The 20,783-nt window shown below is 41.4% G+C and overlaps 1 protein-coding gene across 4 annotated transcripts in view; it reads left to right on the top strand.

Annotated features, from left to right (window-relative positions):
• The window catches only part of dcc (DCC netrin 1 receptor), a 338,290-nt gene that overhangs the window by 299,924 nt on the left and 17,583 nt on the right, over positions 1-20,783 (top strand). For all 4 annotated transcript variants that reach the window (XM_039780568.1, XM_039780567.1, XM_039780566.1 and 1 more), the window contains exons 27-28: positions 198-497; positions 17,561-17,709. In XM_039780568.1, coding sequence (XP_039636502.1) covers positions 198-497; positions 17,561-17,709 — 449 coding nt within the window. The remainder of the gene's footprint in view (positions 1-197; positions 498-17,560; positions 17,710-20,783) is intronic.

The following is a 20,783-nucleotide window of genomic DNA, read 5'->3' as shown; positions in this document are numbered from 1 at the left end:
TTCACACTTTTCTCCAAATGAGTCTTCACACCTTACAATAATTGGATATTTTGTCTTTCGCCCTTCCCTCTCTCCGTTCCCATTCTTTCCTTTCTCCCATACCCAAATTCATCCCAAACATCTCTCATGTCTTTATATCCTCCCGACAATTCTTTTCACCCCTTTACTCCCTTCATCTCCTCCTCCCTCTTCTTCAGTGATGCCTTCAGACAGCTCCACCAATCCTCTCCTCCAGCAGCAGCCTTTGCCCCAGACGGCTCCTCCGCTGCTCCCCGGCTCCTCCGCACCGCCGGGGGAACATGTTCTGGGTGTTGGCCCAATCCCAGGAGCCCCCGCTGCTGCCGCTGCGGAGGAGTCCCAGGCCGGGAACGCTCGGACCATCCCGACGGCCTGCGTGCGGCCCACGCACCCGCTACGGAGCTTCACCAACCCACTGCTGCCTCCGCCCATGAGCACCATCGACCCAAAGGTGTACACCTCCATGCTGCCACAGTCCAGTGAGTACAGCTGATTGTTTCACAAATAATAGAGATCAGGGCTGTCAATCGATTAAAATGTTACGTCGCGAATTAATCGCATGATTGTCCAAAGAGACAGAGCGCATTTAAGTCCTGCCCCACCGGAGGGGAAAAGGACTGCTCCCCAAAAGAGGTCAAAATAATTGTTCAGGGGGCTCAAAACATATTCTTCCCAACGATTAAACAGTGAGGGTTTGTGCAGGGTCTTTAAAGCAACACTAGAGAACTTTTCCCGCTTTGGCCCCCCCTACAGGTTGGAAGTGAAATTGTCCATTACATTACATGTAATGTAATGGACAATTACGCTTCCAACCTGTAGGGGGACCGAAGCGGGAAAAGTTCTCTAGTGTTGCTTTAAAAGTCTAAAATTTCAAAATCAAAATGCATAGGCCTTAAAAAGTCTTACGTTCTAGGTCTTAAATCATTTTTAAACAGTTCCTAATCTTCCTTTTTTTATTCTGTGGTGTTGTAGTTATTTCTGTCGTTAGTCCAAATATAATTCCGCTGTATTACGACTACACATAAGACCAACATGCAACTCGTATTGCAGCCAATCAGCTTTCGTGTCACTGGCGCGAGTCTCTTTCAGATTGTACCACAGACATAAAACTGATGTTATTCTTCAGCTTTGGGGAAGCTTTGGGGGAAAAAACTGAATTACGACTCATTTGATGTTGTGATAAAGGTCTTCAATTTCATTCATAATGGTCTTCAAAAGGTCTCAAAAAGTCTTAAATCTGACTTGCAGAAACCCTGCTTGCATTGCATGTTTGTGTTGCAGTGTCGCAACGTTAACAAGATGCAAATACAGGAGAATAATGAAATTAGATTTTATGTCAATATACATTTTTATTCAATTGAATTCCCCAGAATGCAGGAAATGACGCTCCAAATATCCTGAGGTTTGGTTATAATGTGTGTCCCCCCCTGCGCCCATGGGGGATATGAACTACCAACAATATAAAGAACCCATAATGCAAGTTTTTATAAAGATGCCGAACCGAAAAACAGTGCTTTTACAAAGACAAACATGGATACAGACGTGAGGAATCGGCAAGGAAGAACTGACTGGGATCCTGTCACTAAGCTAACCTTATGTCTGACGTTACGTGTGTTAGCTTAACTAACAGACATATAGTTAGCCTAAAACTGACGTTTGGATATGTGATTTGGTAACAAAATGCTTGCTGCGAACGTAACGTCGGATGCAACGTTAGCTTTAGTGTCAGGATCCCACAGTCTTCCCATTGTTTCTGCTGATTCCTCATGTCTGTTTCCACTTTTGTCTTCATGAGAGCTCTTTCTGATCGGTGGCATCTATAAAACTTAAGGCATGGGTTATTTACCCTGCTGGTAGTGAATATTACCACACGGCAGCTTTTAGACATTTCTCTGTTGTTTGCTAGCAGACGGAATAGACGAGATTGCACCTTCACGCAATACAAGTCAATGAGCGCAGCGTGCGGCGTGGCTTTCAGAGTATGACGCAGTGAAAATGTACCCATCTGGAGCTTTTTGTTCCAATAATTTTTTTTTCGTTTGGTGTTTTCATTCCATGGAAATACTCACGGGTGGCAGCTGCTAAAGGGAAACCGAGAAATAAGTGTGTTTATCACACATGATGAAAAAGATTTTTGTTTCTTTATTTAAAAACATCTGGTTGCACTCGGCAGCTGCTCCTGATGCTGATCCAGTTTGTTCAGCGTTTTGTCCGATTCCAGCGACTCTTGGCTGAAGCTGTATTCTCTCTGCTTAATACTTTATTCATGGAAGCTAAATGTGTTGGCCTAAGGCTGCTACATTGTGTGTGTGTGTGTGTGTGTGTGTGTGTGTGTGTGTGTGTGTGTGTGTGTGTGTGTGTGTGTGTGTGTGTGTGTGTGTGTGTGTGTGTGTGTGTAAAGATGCACTCTATCTGGCCTTGACATAGGGTTGGGTCTGATCTGGACTGACCTCCCTCTGTTTTCTTTTTATGTTACCTGTCTGTCTCTACATAATGTTCAGCCCCCTCTCTCTCTCTCTCTCTCTCAATTCAATTCAAATTGCTTTATTGGCATGAATGTCAGAAATAACAATATTGCCAAAGCATCAAGGATAATAATGTGAGAAGAAATACATACGTACAATTCATTGAGTAAAAAACATGAAAACAATATCCAGTAAAATCGCTAGTGTCAAATGTAAGAAAGAAAACAAAGACAAAAGCAAACAAACAAAATGTCTCTCTTTCTCTCTCTCTCTCTCTCTCTCTCTCTGTCTCTCTCTCTCTCACAATGAGCCATTGTATTTGACAAAACATCCCTCTACCTCATGAAAATCCGACTCTCCACAGTTGTCTTTTGGGTATGTTATAGTCTCGCATTGTCAGACCTTCCTCCACAGCGCTGCGGAGGAGGGTCTGGCTAGTCCACACAGCATTCCGGGATGGGAAAAAAAACGTGCTCTGGTTTTATTGGCATTTCTTTAAACCAATCACAAATCGTCTTGGGCGGCGCTAAGCAACAGACGCAATAACGGTGCCTCTGTTAATTAGCAATCCCCTAAATGAATCGTTGTCGTGTGGTGGAAGTTTCTATGTAGCAGAGTGAGTAAAGATGTCTTCAATTGTTTGTTTTATTACTTTCAAGCAGAAACACAACTTTCACAAAACATCAGAGTACAATGTGGAAGAGTCATACGTATTATTGCTTGAGAGTGGACAGCTGGTTTCACCGCACTGCTGCAGAGTGCAGAGAAAGAGCTCTCAAAGTACATGCAGAATGTCAGCATCCTTTATACAATAAAAGAGGAAGCACCCACATGGTCATAAGCTGAACCTTTAAAAACAGGAACCGTCTAAGCGCGCTTGTGTCTAGGTGCGAAAATGTGATAATGTCTCGCAGCCGTCCAGCCTGAACATGCCGTCTTCATGGCCTTAGGTTGAACCACAGAACAAGCTGTGTCTGTTTTGCAGATGCTGACACGATTTAAATATAACAAAAATAGTTTCCGTTTGCTCTTAGTAACCTTTTTCAATATAACAGTGTTCTTGTGTTCTTGTTTCAAGTAAGCATAATTCATAACTATAACATTTTCCATTACAGTCGATATAGACTAGGGTATGATCTAGGGCAGGGGTCGTCAACGGTTTTTAAGCCAAGGACCCCTTGGCTGAGAGAGAAAGAGCAGGGACCCACTACTTACATATATTGTATAAAATTAAGTTGCATAATAAACTGGGCCTACAATAACGTGGGCAGTCTAAAGCCTTTATACATACATTTTTAGTGAATCAAATACTAAGCTTATAAAAAAGTATTTGCTGGCATGATTTTATGAATTGTGTTTTTATGATAAACATATATGTGAGGAGTAAATCCTTAGGATGAACTGGATCTGTGGATGGTTACCTTAGTGACTACCTTACCTATTGGCCAGTAAGCCTATCATCAGTGTTTTTTTCCCCTCACAAATAGGCTGATTTATATTTGCTAATGATATGTTGGCCTCATGTTAATACATTTACATTTTTTCAAAAACTTTCCAGTCGACATAAAGTGTGTGCGTCAGTAAGGTTTTGTTCCACCGTGAGGCCCCAGAAGAGGAACTCTACTGGAGAGATAACACAATTATTTCAAAAGATATTCTCTTATTCCCTCTCTGTCTTCTTTACTGTAGTCTTTCTTTTCCTTTATATTCCTCAGTTTTTTAAAATCATTTCATCTCTCTTTCCTCTCCATCTGTGGCTCATCCATTCTCTCTTCGATCGCCTGCAGCAGTGTGAACAGTACATATGATGTCTGGATAGTATGATGAGGTGGAGGTGTATTTGTTGTTTTTGTGTGTGTGTGTGTGTGTGTGTGTGTGTGTGTGTGTGTGTGTGTGTGTGTGTGTGTGTGTGTGTGTGTGTGTGTGTGTGTGTGTGTGTGTGTGTGTGTGTGTGTGTGTGTGTGTGTGTGTGTGTGTGTGTGTGTGTGTGTGTGTGTGTGTGTGTGTGTGTGTGTGGTGTGTGTGTGGGTGTGGGTGTGGGTGTATATATACTTCCATTATGGTTCTGTTTACATGCCCAGGTGGCCTCAGATTAACATTGATTTTCAGCTCCTGGAAACCTTTTGCTCAGAAATAGCGAGCCTGCGGCGACGCACGGCTCGACTCCCTGTGACCCTCCCACCCCCCCCCTCCCCAACACAGAGCCTCAGAGCCGGGCATTGCTACTGTACCTCCACCAACCCCCTCCTTCCATCCATCTCTCTTTTGAGGAGGGGAAAAAGAAACAGACTTGTGAGCGATTGCGTTTGATGTTCATTGTTGGCCTTGTTTGTGTGTTTATCTGAGCCTGAATGACTCCCTCGGTGAATAGAATCAGATGTTTTCATGGTTTAATTGGATTGTTGTGGTGAGAGGGAGAGAGACAGGAGTGGTAGAGAGAGAGAGAGAGAGAGAGAGAGAGAGAGAGAGAGAGAGAGAGAGAGAGAGAGAGAGAGAGAGAGAGACCTGAACAGACCTGGAGATTGATACTCCAGTTTGTCAGATGAATAGAAAGCTGCACAGGAAAGGAGAGAGGTTTACCTGACACTAGTTATTTTTCTAATATACCTAGGGTTGGGTATCATTTTGGTTTTTTCCGATACCTGTGCTAAAACGATACTTTTAAACCGATATTTAAATGATTAAAAATGATTTATAAAAAATGTAATAACAAGAAATCATAACAAGAACTTACCCCACCAGTAAATTGCTGTTAAAACGACAAAAACAACCACCGGATGGGAAAAGGGTATTTTCCAATAACTTTGAATGCACCACGAGGCTTACTAGTTTCAAGTGAACGCACCATCTGTGTTGTTTTTCCGACAACGGCAGCTGCAGACTGTTGGACGTCCCGGTGTTGGAATCTTCTACAGGGAAATACCGCCACACGTTAGACCGTTTAGCTGTCAGCACTTTAACCGTGTTGAAGCCAGGTACTAGCTAACGGTAGGCTAACGGCTCTGCACACTGGCTGCGTGGCGTGAGAGTGTCAGCTGCGTGGCGTCTCCGTTTTTATTTTGACTCCCATGTTAACAGGTTAGAGCTTGCACACTGCCTGCGTGACACGCACGTCTCTGCCGCCTATTTTTCACGCGACACGCAAGCGTGTTGGAAGTGTTTCCAGGAAAAATAGAATACAAAACGATGTTTATGTCATTTTGACACAAATACATTTAATAAATGACATTTTGATGTTTGAAAGTCTCTAGGTTTTGACATAAATGCAGATATAAATGTAATTTAAAAATATTATAATAAATAATTATAGATTTTCTAATATTGCACCTGTCAATACAGAACCAAATATTCTGTAGCCTATATTGCCGTCAATACTGCTGACGTTGTCTTTGCTGTAATCAAATCAGTATATATTTATATTTAACATGAAAATGAAAAAATAAAATAAAGCTGAAGAACATATTATTTCATTTTATCAATGGGCAACATACATGTGTACAGACAAGGCTAGCAGCAGCAGCGCTGCGTCAGACACGTTTCTGGTGTGCAAAGACATAGGAAACGCCACGCAGCCGCCACACAACTGACACGCAACAGAAACGCCACGCAGGCAGTGTGCAGGAGCCCCAACATTACCTGCTGGCAAATGTAGTGTTAACTAGTGCCCTGTGCAGTGACGCTTCTGTTGCCTTTTGTGTCCGTTTTAGAGCATCAGAGAGCAGCGCAGGCATTTAAGTGGCACCGAAATGAGGCACCGAAATCCGCGTTGCTATTCATTCCGGTAGACACCGATTGTTTAGGGACTGGCGCCATATTAGCACCGGGTTTTGGTACCCAACCCTAAATATACCTGATGTGATGATCAGGTTTAAAGGAGTCCAATCAATTCAATTCAATTCAATTTTATTTATAGTATCAAATCATAACATAGGTTATCTCGAGACACTTTACAGATAGAGTAGGTCTAGACCACCCTCTATAATTTACAAAGCCCCAACAATTACAATAAGTCGCTTCAAGAGCAATCAAGACAGCTAAAATAAAAAACAGAACATCTGACTTCTGTTACTGAAGTTTCTGGATTTTATTTTTCGTTTATTATGAAAGCCACAATCTTTTTTCAACCTTGACAAAGTGTTTTAGTCGGGTTGGCCCCTTTTAGTCGACTAATCGGTTGTTTTGGTCATATTTCTATGGTTTTTCATGCTGTATGACAAATTTCCCAAAAAAACTAAAAAAAACGTATGAGCCCATCTGTGGTGAACAAGCTTTAAAGTGGTGTTTTTGCATGCTTCGCTGTGGAGAAACTCAGTTTTAAACATTACGATTAAATCAACTGATCGATAATTATCCATGATTTTCAACCGCAGAGTAACGTCCAACAATCTGCTTCCTGTTCGCACATGCCCAATGGATGTGATATGTTAGTATGGACGGAAATTAGTTCTGCTACTGGAGCTAAAACTCCAAATGCCACTAAAAATGTATTATCTCTTTAATGCTTTTGCAGAGTTGAAACATGCAGTCCATTAGTTTGATAAAATCCAGGGCAAACAAGGTGTGAAGTCATTTCGCTATATTTAAGATCTAATGGCAGTCCCACAGTTCACAGTTAAAGGGTAACTACCATTTTTTTCAACCTATTGTCCTATGTTTTTGTGTCTAAGTGACTGATGGGAACAACAATCTTTGATATTGGTCCAGTATTAAGAGAGATCGCTGCAGTCGGCAGTGGTGAAACAAGCTACAATGTAAGTTAATAGGACAATTGTCCAGCTTGTATTTACCTTCACTAAAGTGCTCGTTTTGCCGCTGACAGGCTCAGATTAATATTCTAAGTGTCTGACAACATTATGGAAAGGATTTCTAAGGAGGTTGATCTTTTTGTTAGTGTTCGCTAAAGCCACCAGACTTCATGTAAATAAACAGTACTTTTAGCATCACAAAATACACTTCATTCAAAGACAACAGAAACAAAATTCAACTAAGAAAAGCAGGTTTTGGTCGTCTTTCCACTTTTCCAACCATCACAACTCTAGTTTTGGTAGAAATAAACACATAGTTTACTGATTTACATGTGAAAATATGTTGGCTCTATACACACTCAAAGTATTATTTTTAAATGGAGTCTGGTGGGTTTAGTGCTAGTGATTTAAGAGCTGTTTCTGGTTAAACAGAAAGGTCTCAAAAAGGTTTTAAAGGTCTATCTCTGTAGGGATCCTTTCCATAATGTTGTCACACTTTTTTTTTGTCGCCTGTCAGCGGCAAAACAAGCACTTTATGAACTTAAATACAAGATGCACAATTGTCCTATTAACTTACATTGTAGCTTGTTTTGCCGCTGCCGACTGCAGCGACCTCACTTTATGCTGGACCAGTGTCAAAGATTGTTGTTCCCATCAGTCACTTAGACACAAAAACATAGGAACATAGGGTTGAAAAAAATGGTAGTTACCCTTTAATATTTTGGCCACAATTGTCACGCTATGAAATTGTGATACAGGCACATCCCTAGCCTAAACCTAAACAGTGGGACCTAAACCCATGTACCCGGTGTCAAAGTGTCAAGCTGTGTATATCCAACCGTGTGATATTAGGGAATCACAATTCCTGGATTGAAAAAAAAGCATTGCCAATGCACATAATCTACGCTACTAAGTTTATTCCAAAATGTATTAGTAGAATGTAAACCTATTTTGTAGGAGCCAGGGCTGACATCCCATTGTAATCCAAACATGTGCCAGAAACCCTGTTGATTTAAATGAAATAATCTGAAGTGGAACAAATTAACCATAATTATGTCGCTTCTATGAAAACAGTTGAAAATAGACATAAATACTGTCAACAACTTGAGCAAAAAACTCAAATTTTTTCTTTTTCTCCATCCGCAGAAACATCCACCCCGTGCTCCCTCATTTCATATAAATTTGAGAGCTAAGACCTTCTTCTCTTTTTAAATTGATCCTCCAAAGCCCATCTGCAGAGTAAAGTATGATGGCGGGCAGTGACTCACCTAAATTGGCCTGAATGTGCGGCCTAATGCTGGAAGCTATAATGGGATTGTCTGACTCAGTGTCTGATACTGAGAAAGGACATTTCAGCCACAGCTGGAGGTAGACGCATGGCCAGCTGTGATGGATGTTTTGAAGTGCACGCCTTCATCTTGCCTCGGAGGGCTCATGTTATTACCAAGTAAACGCTTTAAGATAGTTTTAATATTTAGGTTTTGGTTCTCTAACAGTTGGACAACCACGAAGGAGAGAGGCAGAGGTTTTTTTATAGTAATTTTTATTGGGTTGTGACTCTTGTGGGGGGTTTAGTGCACATAGTTTTTGAAAATAAATAAAAACAACATTGATTTACACATCACATAACCATTTGGCAACAGTTAGTAACAGCTGAAAATAGGGGCAAGGTTGCGCAACTTTGGCTACATTGAACGCGTAACGTATGCAGACTGTTCAGAATGTATCTTTAAACTGGCTACACCTTCAGCACACACACACAGCATAGGATTGTGTGAGTCACAGGCGAGACGGAGAGCTTTATCTCTGGGATTGTTGTTGTTTCTTCAGGTTTTTTGGAGCCGGCACAGAGCTGTGAAAACGTCTAATCTACTGTCAGCTGTTATTAGAGGACGCAGGGGAGGGGAAACAAGAAATAAAATCAGAAACTCTCAAAATGAAACTGCCAATACGCTCATTCGCAGTCATTAAGTCGTTTCCTGTATATCGGTATTTTAATTTAAAAGACATATAGACACTTTTTGATCCATTTCTGTGTAAAAGGGGCGCATACAACTCGCGGAGGCCCATTTCTACCCGAAAGTGAAAAAAACACGGCAAATAATAAAATTATGAGACAGACACAAAATTGTGAGGTAGGGAGCACTGTCTTGGTCTTTAAACGAAAATGCTTATTAGTTTTAGTTATATTTTAGTCATTTTTATCATTCATAGTTTTATAGTTTTAGGCAAAGGCATTTCAAAACGTGTTATGCCTACCAGACACTAGAAGATAGCAGTACCAGTCGAAAGTTTGAATGGGAAAGTGTGTCCAAACTTTTGACTGGTACTGTATTTCTCACAGCTTTTGCATAAATAAAATAAAGACATCATTTTTTGGAAATAACCTAGAGATACTTTCCCAAAAAACCCTAACCACTCTAGCCTGTGTGTGCATCTTTCTTCCTGACCGATGAGGGAGCCAGGTGCACAGACAGGTAGACAACAAACACACAGACAGACAGACGGACAGACAGAAAATAAAGAGAAGCTAAAACCGGCAGACAAAGAAACACCAAACATCCATGTGAAGCGGAGGAGACGTCGGCTCTCTCCCTCCAGGGACACGATGTCTCCTCCATGACACTTTTCATCTTAAACTGTATTTACTTCAAACCATCCTTAGGATCAATAACCCCGCCCCCTCCACCCTCACCTCTTATTGGTGTAAATCTCTCCATCTTTGCCTTCGAACCCCAGAAACAGAGACAGACACCGCTGATGTGACCCCCCGGCGGGCGTTTCACACCTCCACTCCTGCTTGTCTGGTAAATATATCCACCTCTCTGAGCAGACAAGCCCCCCCCCCCGCCCCCTCCCACCCAGCCCCCCGAGGGTGAGCCAGGCACCGTGAAACTCTCTTTTATGGCTTTCTCCACTGTGGATGTGTAACCTTTGCTTCGGCGCTGTTCTGCTGCAGCTCATTGTGTTTTTTCCACCAAATGTTTTTTTTTTTCTCTGGGAGCTCGGCTCGCTTTGGATTCAGTCTGACAGCAGCGTGCTGGGAAGTTATACAAACACATTTGGTTCGGCTTCAATTTGAAATGAAGCTGGCAGCGATTTTGACACCGCATTTACAGACATTCAAAGTCACACAAGGTCAGTATAACTGTGAGAGTGAAGTACTGGGACTAAAGATGCAGACTCAAAGTCTTGAACCACTCTAGTGCCCCCTTGTTAGCAGGGGTTAAAGTGGTATCTGGCAGGTGGGGACACAAGGGGGGGGTGTTAACACCACACCAAAATTACAATGTCAAATTTAAAGCTTTAGTGCAGAATTTTTTTACATAAATGAACGTCCGTTACATTCAAGCAGTTACCAAATGAGTTGCTACAAAGCTAAGTAAGACTATCAGCTCCACACAACTCTCTCTGGATTTCTCAGCATAACTATGTTCAGAAGATTGGGTCGTCCGGCGACTTTCGCACGCAGAAACTCGAGTGAAGATAATGACCTCTTCTGAAGAGTCCATCATGTTTTTTTAATCCTCCGTGTCCTCCTTGGCTACTAGCAACTGTGTGGAGGAGGGGTGGGGGTGGTGCACCATCACGGAAGGCTTGTGTCATGTGGATGCGCTGACAGTTTTGTTGTCATTACTTCCTCATGGGGGCGACAGAAACTACGCACTATAGCTTTAAAGTGGGATATGGCAGGTGCGGGAACACCACAATCCAGGGGTAAGGGGGGTGTTAACACCACACCAAAATTCCCATGTCAAATTTGAATTTAACACTAGACTAGGCTACGCTACTTTAATAAAGTCACTACACCAGGGGTCTTCAACGTTGTTTAAGCCAAGGATCCTTTAACTGAAATCGAGACAGATCAGGGACCCCCTACCACATATATTGTATTAAATGAAGTTGTGAAACTGGGCCTACAATAACGTGTAGGGCGGTCTAAAGCCTTTTTACATACCTTTTTAGTGCATAAGCTATTAAAATTATTTATTTTGTAAATCATGTTTTAACGTTAAACATACAGTACATGAAGCACAGTGAATCTTGATCAACTATATCTGTGAATGGCTACCTATATAGGCCAGTGTCAATAATATTTTATTTTTTTCACGAATAAGCTGATTTATATTTGTTAATAATATGTTGGACATTTTCATTTTCAAAAAAACTTTACTTTAAATTGTACCTGCAGTAACTCTGAGGACCCCCTAGGGGTCCCTGACCCCCCTTGAAGATATCTGCTCTACACTATACAGCACTTAAAGAAAACTCACTTTTTCACTAATTATTTCCTTCTTCCAAAACAGCCAGGAGTTAAATGTCATGATCCTAGGTTTTGTTCAGTTTCCTGTTTTATTTTGTAGTATCATTTTCTTTTGTGTCATGTTTTGTTTTACTTCCTGCCTTGTGTGTTTTCACGCCTCTGTGATTGTGTGTGATGTGTCTCACCTGTTCGTCAGCCCTCATGTCACCTTGTCTCTCGTTACTACCATATTTAGTCTGTGTGCTCCTTTTGTCCCTTAGTTTGGCTTTTCTAATGTTTTGTTTTCCTGTTTTTAAGATTACCCGCCTACCTCTGGACACTTTTCGTTGTCAGCGGTTTTCCTTTAATAAATCTTCAAAACCTTCCCGCTGCCTAATGGTCTGCTCACTCTCTGCAATTTGGGTCCAAGTCTGCACAATCCTGACATTGAGTTTTTATTAAAACCAAATTATGACTGGGTGCCAAAGACCACACAAGGCCTCATTGCCTCCTAAGTTACCAACTTGCAAAGGCTATTTTTAAACGGAGTCCGATGTAGTCAGTCTACATAAAAACACGCCGCGGCTACATTCACTTCCAGTTAACTTCCCGGAGAACAGTGACAGCACTGCAGAACTGCATCACCGGTCTGTTTTAACCGAACACACTCTGGTCCAGCTCAGCTAAAAACACAGAATCTGCAGCACGGTACAGTGTCGCTAACGTATATTTTACGATCACTACCAAGCCTGTTTGTAACCGGTAGGCTACCGGCAACGTGATCATCACCTGTTCAACTAACAGATAGTACGTGACTGTCCTGCTATTTTTACAGACATGTGAACTCACCATAGACAGATGCCTTGTTCATGGACTCACGGCGGTGCGCTGCTGAGAGTGAATAGGGGAAAAACTGGAAGGGATATTTGGCATTATTTTAACGCACTGATGTATGAAATTGTCAATCAGATTAATTTACTTGTTATACATGTTATCACTTGTTATCCTGTTTGTAAGGTTATGGACCTTGATCATTCAGATAGTTTTGAAAGTCAAAATTTTGATAGTTAGCAAGGCTACCGAAAAGTAGCTTGCGGATGCCCTCGTCTCTCTCTGCTGGTTTGTGAGACATAGCTTGCAAGCTAACCAGTAGCATGCTAGCTAGCTGGGAAGCAGTGTTGTCAACAATTGTCTATGAAAAGTAGCATGGCTGCTCAAAAAGTTGCTAGATGTCGCTAGATTACATCACATACTAATAGACCTTTTTCACTGCAGACATGTTGACATGTCATAGTAGGAAAAGCACAGGTGTATTCAAAACCATAAATGATGGCTGAATTCCACTTAGGAGAGGCCCTGGGGTCTCATTTATAAACGTGGCGTACGCACAAAACAGGGCTGAAAATGTGCGTACGCCACTTCCCACGCAAAGGTTGGGATTTATAAAAAACAAACTTGACGGGAGAATGTGCGGTCCTCCACGCAAACTCTGACCCATGCGTACGCACATTTTGGAGACAAAATAGGAAGTGACAACGCAGATGGTGAGGTGGTGAACTGAAGTCAGACTGCAGAGAGTAAATGGGAATACGATTACTTGTAATATTTTCTAGTATTGATGCCTCAAGCACATTCTTTCACTCCATATCATCCACGTTATCATGAAGATTAAATCCAGCAGTGTTATTTGCGCTTGTACTGAGTGATAACTTTTCCATAAACACCTCCAACTCAAATCTTAAATAAAAATGTGTTTTGTTGTATTTAATCGGCGCTGTCTCACCGTCACATTGTCCGCTACGGAGCGCAGGAGGAGGAGATGGCCCGACTGCACGGAATACAGGATAGCATCAAATACCCTACTACTGGATAGCTGCAGAAAACAGTGTAAATAACTAAATATCTGTCTTTAAACTGTGCATATATCATCAAATGTCAGTCTGAAAATACAACCGTTAAGCTATCGCGCAATCGTTACCCTTAATGTCTTCATTATCAGTCCGAACTTTAATACTGTTTGTGACAAAACCTGCATGAAGAAAAGTGTGTTTGCCTATTAGACTTTATTTCGTCTTCAAATTGTATCTCGGGGTGGGGGGTACCACTAGTTGATGCTGTGTTGGCAAGGTGTTAACAATCACAAATTGTTGTAAACGTATAAATACTGTGGTGACCCCCATGCGTAATGCTGCATGATGGCACTGCTGGCCCTGCAGGAGGACTACGCTAATGGAAGAATCAGGAGAAAAAGAGACTTCAGGGACCAGGACGATGACTGGCTAATAGGCCGATTTAAATTTTCTAAAGCTGAGCTCTTGGATCTATGTACTGAATTGGGTCCAGTAGAGAGGGCAACACGCCAGAACTGTGCCATCCTGGTCCAAAAACAGGTCCTAGCCACTCTGGGGGAAACCGTCTGTTTCCAGAGGGAAATGTCAGACAGCTAAGTGTTTGTTTTTATATAAATATTATACATAATCTTCAACTTTATCACTAAGGCTTGTTTGGATATAATATATATAGTTCTGTTGAATTTTATTATATACGTCTGGTATATCGAAGCTGTCCCCGAGTGCCATAATGTCTGCCGTTTTGGACATATTATTAATATAGGTAGTCTATAGATCAGGGTTCCATACATTGTGCAAGAACAGGCCGAAACTATAATTAAATTTGCAGCTATTCCTGAACGTCTGAGACGTTTTTTGCTTTTTTCCAACAGTCATCATGATTCGGTGTAACAACTGCCAGTGTCATTCATATACTGATCAGCATTCACGAGGTGCTTTGCATTGACGATTTATGGTTAAAAATGGACGTGTACAGGGTGGGATAAGAGGCTGATCCACGTACACACGCTTGTAGGTAATCTGTGATTTATAAAGGGAACATGGCTTACAGGTGTGCGTACACACGGTTTTATAAATCTGATTTTTTTTCAGTTTTATAAATGAGTCCCCTGGTATTGTGCATGCTGACTCACTGGAATAGCTTACTGGGACACTTGATGGAATTGAGCCATCGTTAAGGTTATCAAGTTCAGCTGTGCTTTTCCTACTATGACAAGTCAACATGTCTGCTGTGAAAAAGGTCCATTGCCAAACATGTCAAGATAAACTTAATTGACTCTAGCTAGTTCTATTATCTTATCAATATAGCCTATGTCTAAATCTATTTTCTAAAACCTTTAGTGTAGGCTGTATGCTGTACAGAATGTGGAACTGAAGTGGATCAGACTCAAAGTTAAATTTAGAATAAAAACAGGAGTTCCCCAGACAAACAATGGTTGTTTCTTTTTTAGGTCTCCACATTTGCTTTCCATTTACATTTCTGTCTGAAGATTTGTCGACTCACCCACTCACTGAAAACAGTTTATTATTTTCAAGTTTGGATTTTCATAGAAATGCACTGAAATCAAGGAAACAGTGGGAGAAGTAGTAGACAGGATTTGTAGTTCATAAACTAAAACATTTCTTTATTATTTATTATTTATAATTTTTATTATTATTTATATAGAAATCATGTTATTGTCATAGAGACCAGTAATCAGTCTATATTACATACTACATGTGCATATACAGTATATAATTATGCCAGTGTACAGGTAAACCACAGGGAAGGCTTTATCACTGTAGCGGAAGCATTGCTGTAATGGAAATATTTATAGTTTGTCTTCATTGTTCTCAGCTGGAATCCTAAGATGGATTTTTTTTCCATGCTGTTTAGTAAAGCACGAGTACAATGAAACAGTTTGAAATACATCTGTATTCTCAGCATGACCACGAAGCAGACGGTTTCTGCTCAGTGTTTGAGGGTAAAAAGAGAAATCTAATTCAAATTTAGTCTAGGCCCCCAGGAAGTGCCCCAAGCTTTGAAGCCAATTTATGTAATGGCCAAAAAGGGGAATTGCAACTTCCAACTTCCTGCAAAAAAAAAAATACTTTTCCCCATACACTTATATAGCAAAAGAGACATCTATAAACCAGTGGATAGTTTTATTTGAGCGTCACAATTATCACATCAGAATTTGATCTATTAGGTACGATAACATTTGGAAAGTCTATAAGAACTGAACGATAAAATAGTTTTATTCCCATTCATGTTGGCCGGATTGCTAAACCAGAAGTAGCCGGCTTGGCCAGCGGAAGTCTCTAGTGCGCTAGTCTATATCGACGACGTTTCATTTCCAGGTATTGTTCCGGTGCCGGATGTCCGTTACCTTCCTCTGTCTTTGTGTTGGCATTCTAACCTCCGGTGGATTTGTGAGGACTATGGTTAACTGCTCATCAGATCTCTGCAGGGTAAATCCAGACAGCTAGCTAGACTATCTGTCCAATCGGAGTTTTCTGTTGCACAACTAAAACTACTTTTGAACGTACACGTGTTCCGCCAAAACGAGTTCCTTCACATGGCTTTTTTGCAGAAGCCCGTGGCTGCGCTTAGCACCGCCCAAGACGATTGTGATTGGTTTAAAGAAATACCAATAAACCAGAGAATGTTTTTCTCCTATCCCGGAATGCTGTGTGGACAAGCCAGACCCTCCTCCACGGCGCTGTGGAGGAAGGTCTAGCAATGTTAGACTACTAGTGCGCCCGCTCAATGGGTCACACAGTGCGGAAGCAGCTTGAAACATCCGGTTAATTTTAGACGCGGTAGTTTTTTGGCACTTTTTTGGCTTCATGCACCAATGAGGAACTGTCATAGTTCCAGATCCAGTTCTCATTATACATCTGTGCTCTAGCCTTGAAATTCAAAAAAATACTCAACATATTTTGTCGTTCGTTGAAGAGCACTTGTGTTTCCTTTTGTGTAGTGTCTGCAGACAATGGATTTTGTACTGCTTGCAAAGTTGTCTTTTCTTTGACAGTTTGGAAGTCATTTTTCCGTGCCATGAAGACTGTTGATGTTTAAGGCAGTTTAAATCCAACTGTTTTAGGTTCTCTGGTGTAATCCACTGCTATCGAGGCTGTTCCAGGTGTTTTGTTTTGCGGGGAGGAGATTGGATGTTTATTGATCATGAAGTGAAGGAGTGAAGTGCAGAAAAAGAGGGAGGGGATTGTGGGTAGCAGAAGCCTGAGGATGTGTTCAGACAACACAAGGCTGTTCAGGGAATTAGGGAGGAGGGGAAAAAAGAATACATCGCTCTTTTGTCTCCAATTTTTCCTCTTCCAAGTTGTTTCTCTTTCACTTTCTTTCTCGCTTTGTAAAGAGGCATCCTTAAATTTGACTCCCTGAATGTATTTGTATCGTGGAGACAACGCAATTGAATGTCTTTATTGATTTATTTTCTGTTTCATTCATTTGTGTGTTTTGTTGCATGGATGTGTGTTCTCCTCCGTGTCTGGTCAATTTGTTTCCTTGTTTGTCTGGCCATTTTCTCCTTTGTTTGCATTTTGATACTAGTAATTTAGTGAAATGATGAAGAGAATGATGTAGAGACAAATGTGTGGCAAAATTACTAGATGATAGAATAGTTGAATGCATGCTAAATTAACAATGTGAATTGGAAAATGATGGCTGGCTGGCTGGCTGGCTCAGGCCCCAGATCTGTTTCCTCTTCAGTGGTTCACTTAGTTGCATGTGAACTTGTCATTTAGATCAGTCAATATGTGTTATCAGATCAAACTGTTCCTGTCAGTGTTCACAAGGATGTCAATATTAAATAGCAGCTTTCAGGAAACGAGTCTTTCCGTTGCCATTGTTAGCGGACAGTGCCTGGAGAGCGGTTGCACCAGGCAACCAGATTTGAAATTGAGGTTTTCAAACTTGAAAGATAGTGCTCAAAAGAAAAATCATCCATTATGCTCGTCTTTTGGTCTATGAAATGATCAGTCACTATCTCACTCTCTAAAATACAGTTTCACTCACAGTTATGTCCTGGCTGACTGAATTTATTCTGAGCTAACTTTCTTTCAAGTCTCGATATGCAGCTTAGTTACAATCCAGGTTTGTATTGTGTTTGCTCAGAAGAAGTTCTACGGTTTACGAGAACACCAAATGTCAAAAACAAAGCAGTGAGCACCAGATTATTTTCTGGTCTAAACTTTCTATATAATGTTAGAAACCAGAATTCTTTCTTTCTTGCCCAGGTGCGAGCCTTCCGAAGCCCCAGGTGAAGACGGCCTCTCTGGGTCAGGCCGGTAAGGCTCGCTCCCCTCTGCTGCCCGTCTCAGTCCCTACGGCGCCGGACCTACTGGAGGAGGGAGGAACAAAACCTGCAGAGGATTCAGCTGCCAACGTAAGTCTGCATGGAGAGAATGTTGTAGGACGTGTTAGTGATTTAATTTTACACAAAAGGTACATCACTGGGCCCAAGAGTGTCAATGTCAAACATGATCATTGTTGGATTCAGTCTTACATGTCTTACTGTACATTTCAGTTTTTAGCACCTTTTTTTAGAGAAAATCCCGCACACTGACCATTACGCAAGCAATAATTTATTTGGAAAAAATACGTTTCGGTCTCAGACCTTCATCAGGTAAATTCACACATTCACCTCAACCATAGCCTTAAATAGTTTGGTTGACTAATCAGGACCAATCAGGTCCAGCTCTTGAATGACGTCATTCATTCACAAAAGTGGCACTCCCATCATGGACTGTGAATAGGAAAAGGCCGAAAAAATACCACTCAATACATTTAAAAACAATGGATGATCAGTGTATTGTCATTAGTCCAATATTTTTCTACACTTAATCAAAGATGACTCAGTCCATTCAAAAGTGGATCATCACATTGGTTAAATTACATTGTAGCAGTCCACATTCACGTGTACAATGAACAGTTACTGAGCATAAACTAGTAAGGAAAAAAAAGGAAAAAAATAGTAAGGAAAAAATATCACATTAGCACAACATAATGTTGAGATTAAATTCATCATTAAGGCCTTTTGGTGATAGCATCTGCAAAGTAAATATCCATTATGCCTTGCGTCTTTTTAGTAGCAAGTCATGGTTCCCCCCCCTTTTTGGAAGACTGACTTGTTAAATAACACAAAAGTGAGATGTCATGCTTATGATCATTAAAGTGTACCGTGACCGAATAATCCCGGTCGTTTCTGCGAATAGAGCTCTTATGTTCGCTAATGCGTTGTTTTAACTGCCTTATGGTCTTGCCTACATACACCAGACCACATGGACACATTAAAATGTACACTACATGAGTGGAGGCACAAGTGATGACACTCTTAATTGGAAAGTTCTTGTTATTGTGAGGATGGCGGAAGTTCTGTGTCTTATATAGTTTTTAGCATCTTAAAGCAAACAAAATATAGACCTTTTCACAGTTGTAAACATAAGCATTCTAAATGGACCCAAGTTGACTTTCTGTTGCAGTGTATGTAAATGGCATAAACCTCACAGGAAGTTAACAAGGGGCCAGGCTGTTGCCTAGCGATGGAATTCCATTGAAAATCAGAATCAGTTTTATTGGCAAAGTATACTTACATACACAAGGGATATGACTGGTAGGTCTTAACTCTCTATACATTCAACAAATAGACATGTGGTAGTAAACATTCAGTAGACAGAATATAGACACATACTGTACAATAGAGACAACAATATAAGTACATATAGGGCCCTATCTTGCACTCAGCGCAATTGCCTTTGTACACCGACACATGTATCATTCCTATTTTGCACCCGACGCACAGCGGACTTTTCCCTCCACAGACGCACGTCGGTAAATTAGGGAATGTATTTGCGCTCCCGGGGGCGGTTCAGCGAAAAGAGGAGGCGTGTTCAGGCGCAAACGTTACGTAGTCCTATTTTGCGGTTTCAGAAAACAATTCCGCCACTGACCAGGAAAAACCTGGTCTAAAGTCAGTGGCGCTAGTCTAAAGTCAGTAGCGCGTTATTCAGATGCTATTTTAGGGGCGCATGCTTGGCCATAATGTAGCGTGTGCACAACGCGCATACACTTCTCTAATCTACAGCAGTTCACATTTTTGCAAACCATACATAATTACAAAGAAAAATATTACTGAAAATGCGCTTCAGGTGTTTGGATAGATCAGGAGGCATTTTACAGTACAGTCCTCAAAAAGTCGCAGCATTCTTTGTGACTTGTTGTGTTTTACACAACATTTCCATGAATCATGGATGTGTTGATGACATAAATGAGGAAATATTAGAGGACTTAAGGAGACGTGATGTTGAACTACGGTGGGATTGGACACTCCGGCGGAATCTGGTGAATCTGGAGTAATGCGCGATGCGCTCCTGGTGGAGCGGGTGGACGGAGATGGAGAGGGGGGAGGAGGAAGGGGCACAACAGGAGCAGGTGGTGCGTTTGGAGGCCCACGCTCCATGGCTGCAGCAATCCTCTCCAGACTTGAGGAGATGCGCCCGAAAGGCCGCAGCAACATCGCCACCCGGCCAAGACCGGCAATTATTACTTTGCCGCATCCTGGACAGCTCCCGCTGGCGTGCGCCAGGCAAATCCGCAGTCATAATAGCAATCCGCCACGGAACAATACGCCTGCTCTTAAAGGGAATGAGAGATGACGCTCTGATTGGTTATTTTCACGTTACGCCCAAACCACACCTAGCTACTTCAGACCAACCCATTTTAGATTTGCGTCGGGCGCAAGAGTCATTTATCCCGCCGGTATCATAGCAACAGTGCCTGAGATCCGCCCACAAAGCTACTTGCGTTTGGTGTTTCACACTTGCGTTTCAGATCGTTAAAATAGGGCCCATAGGCACATATCAACATAATATACAAAAATACAAATATACAAATCAGACATAATATCAAGACAAGTACACATGGAGGTCTACAAAAGGTCTATAACTTCCAAAAGCTTGGGTTTAAAGGATGCCTAGTCTCGCATTGCCAGACCAGGGTTTCCGCGGGGTCTTAAAGTCTAAAATTTCAAAATTTTAGGCCTTAAAAATCTTAAATTTGCTTAAGTATTGTGTTTTAAGTCTTAGATCATTTTAAACAGGTTTTTATTTTCCTACGTCCATGTAACGCTACCTCTAACTACTTACTTTGCAAGTAATTTTGTGACTCTGCATTTTGTTGTACTTTTATGTCGTGATATAGGTCTTAAATTTCATTCATAATGGTCTTAATGGTCTTAAAAAGTCTTAAATTTGACTTGGTGAAACCTGCAGATACCCTGCAGACCTAGAGCTCGGCAAAAGGGACAATATTTTTGACCAAATACATCGATGTCGATATTGCGGCGATATTGTAGGGTTGACTATTGGTGCTTTCAGAAAATATTTATACAATGAGAGTTTTAATAAATAATCATCAATAATAACTAGGGGTGGTACGGTTCATGAAAAAACACCCGAACCG

This window comes from Perca fluviatilis, chromosome 17 (assembly GCF_010015445.1).
Source record: "Perca fluviatilis chromosome 17, GENO_Pfluv_1.0, whole genome shotgun sequence".
NCBI lineage: Eukaryota > Metazoa > Chordata > Actinopteri > Perciformes > Percidae > Perca > Perca fluviatilis.
This window is presented reverse-complemented; position numbering and strand designations above follow the sequence as displayed.